At 37.9% G+C, this 9613-nt stretch overlaps 2 protein-coding genes across 2 annotated transcripts; both read left to right on the top strand.

Annotated features, from left to right (window-relative positions):
- The first annotated feature begins 345 nt into the window (after positions 1-345).
- pym1 (PYM homolog 1, exon junction complex associated factor) lies at positions 346-4562 on the top strand. The gene is made up of 3 exons (XM_026332749.2): positions 346-640; positions 2442-2535; positions 2933-4562. Exons 1-3 carry the CDS (start codon positions 610-612, stop codon positions 3459-3461), a joined length of 654 nt encoding a protein of 217 aa, XP_026188534.1. The 5' UTR covers positions 346-609; the 3' UTR covers positions 3462-4562.
- A 1840-nt stretch (positions 4563-6402) lies between these two features.
- LOC113145712 (matrix metalloproteinase-19-like) lies at positions 6403-9540 on the top strand. Its single transcript, XM_026332747.2, has 9 exons — positions 6403-6680; positions 6954-7042; positions 7172-7302; positions 7400-7612; positions 7760-8005; positions 8089-8190; positions 8334-8498; positions 8646-8773; positions 8859-9540. The coding sequence occupies exons 1-9, from the start codon at positions 6558-6560 to the stop codon at positions 9096-9098; spliced, it is 1437 nt and encodes a 478-aa protein (XP_026188532.1). The 5' UTR covers positions 6403-6557; the 3' UTR covers positions 9099-9540.
- Positions 9541-9613: the final 73 nt, after the last annotated feature.

Here is a 9613-nt window from a genome sequence, read left to right as displayed (position 1 = left end):
TGATCGACCCAGCTGGAAATTAAAGTATGGACTAGTTTTTTTTTAATTTAGCATCCCCCCCGCCCCAGGATCGTAGGATAAATCTGAGGGTTCATGAAATAAGAAAAACAATTCTCTGCTACACCACAAATTACATTGTCTGATTTTGACCATATTTGTGAAGTGTTGTATAACAGCACTTCTTTGGGCCTTCATCAGTTAGTTATTTGTATTAAACTATGACGAGAATCATCTATTCAATAAGCCATTCATGGTTTTACTTCAGCATATGCTTGAATACGTAGTCACCACTGTTTAAAAGCGGGTAACCATCCACACCTGGCAACCCACAGTCCACGTCGTCACTTCCGAAGTGAAAGAAAAGGGTTCGCTTGGTTTGCTGTCCTGCACTGGCCGACTACAGATAGACACTTCGTTTGACATCTTGAGCTGCAGTCCTTGTGTAGATGCTGCCATGATAGTTGTCAGTTCGAGGGAAGAAGCATCTGCGAAACAAATGTTTTAAAAAAGTTGTAGTTTTCCGTTGTGTGGGAGAGTAGTTCAGTTAGCAGGGTGCTAGAGGACACCTTACTGTCCCGCTCAGGGAGCGAAGCCGCACATTACACCAAAATGGCAACCCCCTATGTCACAGATGAATCTGGTAAGGCTGCAACATGTGCCACAGCATGTCTTAACAGAAACATTGAACACAGCAGCTTTATTCGGGGCCGAGCCTGCCTTGTGTATTTGCAGCGCTTTTGCCAAGTGCAGCGCATTTAACAACGTTGCTGATTCAGCCGTTGTGTTTTGCTACTTGCTAATGCTAGCTTTAGCTTAAAGGGCTAACGTCATACTCTCCACTATAGTTAGCTTAGCTTGTAGCTCTCACAGGTCTCACTATAGAGGCAGCGTATGGTATATAACAAGTCTGTCGGGAACTTATTTAACTAGTCTTTACCTTGTGTAACGCTATGTTTATCGTTTTTAACAACAGTGCTATCAGAGGTTGCCAGTTCAGCCAGCTACCATCTTTCTGCTGTAACTGGACTTGTCTGGTGTTGTCAGAGCTTGACGATACTATCACGATATTTTATTCACAAAGTTATTGTTTCAGTTACAAGTAAAAGTCTGCATTCAAAGTAAAAGTATAAAGGTAGCTATGTGCAGCCAAATATACTTCAAGTACTAAAAGATAAGGTACTCGATGGCACATCTCACATTGATGTGTTTTATAATATTGGATCTTACTTATTGATGTTGATTGTTTTCATCACTTTAATGTTGCAGCTGGTAAAAGTGCAACTAATTTTGACTACCTTATATACTTATAATGTAAAGTACCTTACATACTGCTGAGTAGCTTGTGAATTTTCTAGTGAGGATCAATAAAATGTTATGATTATACTGTATTTTATTTTATATATCCCATTCCAAAAAGAAACTAGTAGTTGAAGTTAAAAAAAAAAATCTAGTGTAATAAAAGTACAACATTTTCCTCTAAAATGTGGTGAAGTCAAAGTATGATGTAGCAGAAAATAGAAATGCTCAAGAAAAGTTCACATACCTCAAAATTGTACTTAACTTCAATACTTGAATAAGTCCTAAGTACTGGTAGCTTTCCACTCAATACTAGTACCAGGTATTAGTTGCTTTCCACTGCCGGTTGGAAGGGCTGTAAATATTTCATTTTCAAATACTGAATGGATAGTTACCACAGTATAGGTGGTATGACAAAATTGGCAGACAATGCTGTGGGGCTTTCTTTTCCTGTATATGTCAAAACGCTTCAGGGCTTTAAATTCTGCAAGCACAGTGACATCTGGTGGTTTGGAAAACTTATAGCAGCCCTTCAAGACTGCATTTCAACGCCTCACTGGCTTTACAGTTTCAATTTAATGTGCAGTAAAAAACCAAGAGCCTGCAGTAGTGTTATTTATTAAATCAATAAAGTTCTTGTTCAGAAGTGCTGCAATAAATACACATACTTAATTCTTACCCAAAAGTGTCCAAATCCTAGATATGAAATACTTCTGCTGTCAGAAAATATAAATGTACTTTAATGGTGTGGCTTAGGTTTTTTGAATTTGTGGTCAATTATTTATTGACGTTTTGAGTTTCAGTGTTATGTGATTTTGGAATTATAAGCATTATTTCTTTTAGTGTGTCCACTGCTAAATCTCATTCATTCTCCTCTAAATGTTTATATTACTGAAACATAAAGTTTACATTAAATGCTAGTTCTAACTTTAGCAGAAATACCCTATAATTTGCTATAATAATACTCAGAAAGGATAGCTTCATATTTGATTAATTTTTGGTTCATTAATTTTTGGTATATGTTAGTGAATGCAAGAAAGCAATCTTTTTTTGTACTCCTTGGGCAGGTGTTACATTGTTAACATCAACAATTGAAGGTTAATTGGTGCAAATATATTCTTTAAAATGTTGAATCTGCATTTCAGGGAAGTATATTGCTGCCACTCAACGACCTGATGGAACATGGAGGAAACCGAGGCGGGTGAAGGATGGTTATGTCCCCCAGGAGGAAGTCCCAGTGTAAGTATACTTCTTTCCTTCCCTACAGCCATACACAGCACAGTACAAATCATACTGTTATTGTGAAAACAGTAGAGCAGGAATCTAATAGATACTGTAAATCAATCAATAGAAGGTTAATTGGTAATTATTTTGATAAGGAAAGCAATTACTTTAGTAACATTTTAAGCATAAATGCCAGACTTGCTGGTTTCACATTTTATAGACCAAATGCTTAGTCTGTGAATTGAGAACATAATCAGCAGTTGAAATAAAAATCAGCTCCCCTGGAAATCAGTAGGGGAGACTGTCTGATTGATTAGAATGTTCTTTATGGTTTAGAAAAGTCTAATATGCTTTGAGCAAGGGGCATTGTTTTCCTCTGTTTCATCTTGTGTTTCTTCTGTTGCTGGTTTAGCTATGAAAACAAGTATGTGAAGTTTTTCAAAAGCAAACCAGACCTGCCACCTGGCCTGAGCCCATCTGATGCAGCTCAACCCAAGCAGCAGCAGCAGCAACAGCAGCAGCAGAAGATCCCCGGTGTGGAAAGTGAGACAGCTGGTCTCTCAAAGTCAGCCAAACGCAACATGAAACGTAAAGAAAAACGAAAACAGCAACAGCTCCAGGGTCAGGACGGAGATGCGGATGTAGAATTGGTGAGCGATGGAGTTGAGAATGTGTCTATTTCCGAGGGCAGAGAATCTTCAAACAAGACGGCGGTGGCGGTTTCTGCCTCATCCCCTGACGATTCCTTAGCAGCAGCAGCAGCAGCAGCTGAAAAGGCCAAGAAGATAAAAAACCTGAAAAAGAAGCTGCGACAAGTCGAAGAATTGCAGCAGAAAGTGGACTCAGGGGAAATAAAAGAGCCCACAAAGGATCAGCTGGAAAAGCTGGGTCGGGCAAAGGCCTTACAAGATGAGTTACAGCAGCTTGAGCATAATTCTTGAAGCAATAAAGGACAGCAGAAGAGTCAGACACAAACTACATACTGAAACACAGGAAAGGGACCTCTGCAGTTTTGTGATCATAGTTTCCATTAAATATATTCAACTTATTTGATTTTCATTATGAACTTTGGAAGTGAATACAGTCCCAGCACCTGTCATGCAGAGAACAACAGGATGTTTGTAGCAAGCACCAGAACATCAGAACTGACAAGCCTGTTTTGTAGGTTGTAAATAACAATTTGACTCCTACTTACATACTTGTATTGGGCAGGCCATTCATTTATAAATGTCTTTTTAAGACTTAATTGTAAGTTGTTTTGTGCATGTCTGTCCTTTGCATTTTTTACCTTTCATAGGCATCAGGAAGCAGAAAAAATCCTGCTGAATACAGTTTGTTAACCTGTCTGCTTTAGGAATTAACACAACCTTTTAGTCAGTGATTGTATAGCCCATTGTAGTCACTCTAATGTTGAGTTTATACAGTCATAACTTTAAACCTACATGCTGTGTCAGTGTTTATCACATATTGCTTTTTAGCAGTAGAGCAAATGAGTCAATAGCATGGATAACTGGGACATTATTTTGGAAGGTAGGACATAAATTTCTTATAAAAGCAAATCTGGTGTCATTGGACATTTTGGAAACAGGTTTGAGACTGTAAGGGTGACCGTGTTGTATGTTTTTGTTACTTTCAACAAATCCTATAAAAGACCAAAACAAATTGTGAATTGATCCTACTAATAAGTTTATGTGGCCAAAGCCCATTTCCTTTTCCTTTGTGCCATACAGCTTTAATTGTTGTCCGATAAGTATCAAAAAAACACATCCATGAGCCACACTGTGGACATGTTCCTTATTATGATGAACATTGGCATTGTAGCTACTTTTAAGTGTTGTAGTCCCCAATAAATGCAAAACATGTATTTGTTTAATTTGTTTATGTATTTTTAATAAGTGTACACAAAGAAGAATTATGATTCCAGTCAGATGACAGTAAAACATACAGTCAGAAACTGAGAAGATCAAGAAATGCATAAAGATGTTACTGTACAGAGATATAGCCTGCTGTTATTTTGAATAGTTTTTAAAAAAATGTCTGGGGATGGATTGAACTTCTCACTGTCTTTGATAAAGGGACATGATATTAATGTGTGTTGTCACATTCTCACATATGTGATATTCCTGTCAACTTTGGATGGGAACAGATTAAGAGCCATCTGTCAAGGCCCTTTGTGATGTTTGGACATGAATAATAATATTAACACTGATCAATCCAATATGTTATAAGCTCATATTTGTTGATTATTGTTGGTCCTAACACCAGCCAGTAGGTGCTCGACCACCAACTACTGCACAGAGGTGGAGCAGTAGACTGTGGTGAGCTGTGGGATATGCCTTGTTCTGAATACCACTTTGTAGCACAGTTCGGAGTACACATCCAGTGTACTACATTTTGGCAAGTAGGTACAGGGACAAACCCTGTTTGTAACAAAAACTTTCTGCTAGAAATTTGAGTCCGAGTTGATGATCTCATTAGAGTTATATTCTGTCAGATTTTGGAAGACTCCTCCAGAGCTACAGAAGGCATTACTTACAGATTACACAATTTACTAATTACTCTTTTTGAAAAGTGGTCTGTGACACGGACAACAAACTGTGTAAAATTGATGGAGTGTCCCTCTAATTTTAATGTGTCTTGATTTGAATGAATCCTATTCATTAACTGCATACAGTATGCAGTATGATATGTTGGCTTTTCCCATTAGCATGCTAAAAATCAACATAATTTACAGGCGATCCATGTGCAGATAGATGTCAATCAAACAGTAAATTTAGAATGGCACTGATAATTACATTTCACAAATAAAAGCAATGATTCACGTTGTAGTTTATTTATAATTTCAACCACGTTAAAAATTAACATTCAAAAGGCATGCTTATTTTAGCATGGTATAAAGTATATTGAACATTCTGAGTATATTTAGCATTGTCACTTTGAAAACACTAATTCTAAAAACCTCCTTGTAGTGTGTAGAGTGTGTAGTAGAGCCTAAGGTTTTATTCTAGTCCAGCAAGCTGGCAGTCAATAACTTATATATAAAATATCAGTCAAAGGACAAGTCAGTTGGCAAAGGACAAAGTTTTTGTGCTCCATCTGAGAGGCAGGACCCCATTAGGTAGCATATAAACGTGCCCTCTACTGGTGAGAAATCAGGGACTATCCAGTGTATTAGCGTTAAATTCAGTGACTGCAATTGCTTAAAGCATGTGTGTCTCTCTTCGGTCTGTCCATTCACATTTTATGATCTGTTTTCCACGTTACAGCAGAAAAGGCGGAGAACTCTGTCTCAATTCCAGGAGACGATTTGTAGCAGTGGTTTCACGGGGGTGTCATTGTTTCTCCTAGAATAGGCTCCTGCATTGTGAACAATATAATTAACAACAGTTAATTTTGTTGAAAGTGTGGTTAGTTGTTTTCTTCATAGAGCTTCAACCATGAAGAGAAGAATGTTCGGATTCACATGTAATATGTTTCACAAATATAACTCCTAAATGAGCAACAGCTGCGGTATTTCTGGCACATCTGTCATACATCTGGAGAATAATTCACTTACAAGGTATTGCACCTTTAATAGCAAGAAAGTGTTTTTTTCACCACAGTGACATAACTGGTAAAAGTCATCACCCTGAGTTCATTTATTTGTGATCTTTGATGTAAACATTACTGGGTGTTATTTTTACACACTTCCAGACAAATAACTCCAAATGATGGTGCAAGTAGGCGTGATTATGCTGTTTGTGTTTGAAATATGTACCGTTTTTTGTCCTCCACACATTCCTTGTCAAGGTTTATTGTGTGGTTTTGAGGCAAACCCTGATCAGACACTTGGTGGTATAAAAACAGAATCCCTCATCTCAGACACCACCAGCTTTGGGTAGATACACAGACTACAGAAGGGCTAATGTACGTACAGAAGACGGCTGTAGATAAAGGAACTGCAGTTTTCAACGATGCTTAGAAACATTTCAGACGTGTTTTTCAGTTGAAAAGGCCGACTTGTGCGCTGGATCGAGCTGGGGACATATTTTGTTTATATGATAATGGGAAAAGACCCAAACCTGAAAATGGAATATAGACAGGCATTAATTGTGCTTCTTGTCTTGATGACGACAGCTTCATCTATTGCCCTGAACAGAGAAGAATTGACTGAAGCTGTGGTAAGAACATGCAGAAAATTAAAACTTCAAATATTCCTATAAAGATGTAAGTTTTAAGAACTTTATCACAACAGAGTAAAATTACTTGGAGGCATTTCTACATATGTACACTGTTCAAATCAGACAATTGAGGGAGTATAACCCTATTTAACAGTCAAATAACATAGTTTAATAGTTTTTCATTTGTTGACGATAATAAATTACTATTTTTAGTTAACTAAATGATTTGAATATGTTTTCCTCCATATCTAAAGTGAACGCCTCTTTCCTCAGGTGTATTTAAGGAAGTATGGCTATCTGCACATCCCACTGGACAGTAAAGGCCAAAACTATTCACATGAGGAAATAGTGGAGGCCTTAAGGTGACTGTATTTCATCTATATTTTAATTTGTAAAAATAGCTTAATACATTTCCCCCTGCTTTTTATTTTACCCTGGGTTTGATTGTTTATCTCAAGTGCCATAACATCGCTTCTCTCTTTGAACATCAGAACCTTTCAGAAAGCAACAAACCTACAAATATCAGGAAAACTAAATTCAGTCACTCTGGCAATGATGAACAAACCTCGGTGTGGTCTCGAAGACAATTTCAATACCAAATCTCTCAAATATCGAGTCATGGGTGGGTAACGTTTTAGATTTATTCAGATTTTTAATAAAGAGCATGAGAAAATGTGTGAAACTCAAAACTAAAATTCAAATGTTTCCAAACTGAACAGGTTACTGGCGTAAGAAGATGTTGACTTACCGCATCTATACTTACACTCCTGACTTGGGTCAGGGAAAAACCCGTTTGGCCATCCAGAGTGCGTTCAAGTACTGGAGTGACGTGTCACCTTTAAAGTTCAGGGAGTTGCACCGTGGTAGAGCAGACATCAAAATCTCCTTTCACAGAAAAGATAAGACATGTCCAGTGCCCTTTGATGGGCGAGGTAGGCAGTTTTCTCAGTAGACAAACTAAGCTTAAAATTGAAAGAAACTGATACTCACTGGTTGATTTTACACCTGCCAGGTTGACATTTGGCAGATGTAAATGGGATGTTTTACTAAATGATAAGAGTTCTTTGCTTTATCTGTAGGCCATGTTTTAGCCCACGCTGATGCCCCTGAGTCAGGCCTTGTGCATTTTGATGAAGATGAACTATGGACAGAGGGGAAGACTCACGGCTTCAACCTCAGGATTGTAGCAGCCCATGAGATCGGTCATGCTCTTGGTCTGGGCCACTCCCAGTACTACAGTGCACTCATGGGACCTTTATATAATGGATACCGCTCCGATTTCAAGCTGCATCCAGATGACATAAGAGGGATACAGGCCTTATATGGTAATGTCAATAATATTATGTTGCTAAGATGTAATGCTGTTTGCGGTAGAATTTAAACAATGTGCAGTGTCACTTCTTTTCAGGGAAGCCAGAGAATACGCCTCCATCCAGAAATCCGAGTCAGTCAGTGCCAGGACGAGTTCCTGTCAATCCTTGCAAGGCCATACTGGATGCAGTTATGTTGGGTACAAAGACTCTGATCCAGTCAAAATTAACAGGCAAAATGGGAAATAATTAGCTTAAGAAAAGACATTTGTTCAATAATCTACTTGTACAGGTAAATTATTCTACAGATATTCATTCATTGTTCTCCTTTGTGTCCCTGCAGATTCTTTGTATAAGACGTATGTTTTCAGTGGTGAGTATGTGTGGACAATGTCCAGCTCTGGATACAACACTCCTGTACTCATCTCTGCACTGTGGAAAGAGCTGCCAGGGAGCCTCAGTGCAGCTGTTCATTCTCAGAGGACTGGCAAATCCTACTTTCTGAAAGGTGAATTCATTACACAGTTTCTAAATTTCTCACAAGTACAATGTACAATGCTTGGCAGAGTTTTAACATTTTAAAATGTTCCAAAAATGTTATTGGAGTGCTTACAGAATACTCTTCTACTTCTACTTCTAAAATGTATTTTCACAGAAGACAAAATATGGAGATACACAGGCTTCAAACTTGACCATGGCTTTCCCAGACGTTTGACCAATATTCCTGCTAACATAGACTCAGCCATGTACTTCACCAAAACCAAAAAAATTCTATTTCTCAAAGTAAGTGCAAAAGGTAATGTTTGCTCCAATTTATTGTGTGACATGTATTTAGACTTTTCAGAAAATAACATACTTTTCATTTTAGGGCTCTGGATACTGGCAATGGGATGAAATTGGACCGACAGACTTCAGTTTATATCCCAGACCTATTGGGCGACTCTTCCATGGGGCACCCAGCAATACTGATGCTGCGTTAACATGGACAAATGGCCACATATACATGTTTAAAGGCAATCAGTACTGGCGGGTAAACCCGCACCATCACACAGTGGAGAAGGCCTATCCTTTAAACACTGCCTCACATTGGATGCAGTGTGATGACTGAGCCACCAGAGGCTACCAGGGACTCAAAACAAGCTTTATCCTGCACAGTAATTCAGTATGACAGTGAGAGGTGCTTATTTATTTGGAGCCTGACAAATGATTCCTTGTTTAAGAAATGAGAGCATTCTTATTATTTTTAGACAAAATCAGCATGAAATTGACAAATATTTATATGTTGGGGTTACTCATTTTTGGATCTTATTTAATAACTAGCTAGCACAGACATGTTATGGAATAAAAACTAAAAACCAGAGGTAAAAACCCATCATGCTGGTTATAGCGGGTGAGATAGACTTACTGATTCTAATTTATCTAATTTTTGGTTTCCTTGAACTGAAAAGTCAATTTTGATGCATTAGGATTTTAGTAATTATGTACCTATCAATCAAATATTATTGGATTTAAAATCTAATTCCTAGTGTCATTCCATGTTTTTCATTCGATCTGAAAATCAAAAAAAATATTTATTATTCACTTTTGTTGGCTGTCAAGTACATTAGTGCTGACAGGTGGACC

Source organism: Mastacembelus armatus, chromosome 7, assembly GCF_900324485.2.
Source record: "Mastacembelus armatus chromosome 7, fMasArm1.2, whole genome shotgun sequence".
Lineage (NCBI taxonomy): Eukaryota > Metazoa > Chordata > Actinopteri > Synbranchiformes > Mastacembelidae > Mastacembelus > Mastacembelus armatus.
This window is presented reverse-complemented; position numbering and strand designations above follow the sequence as displayed.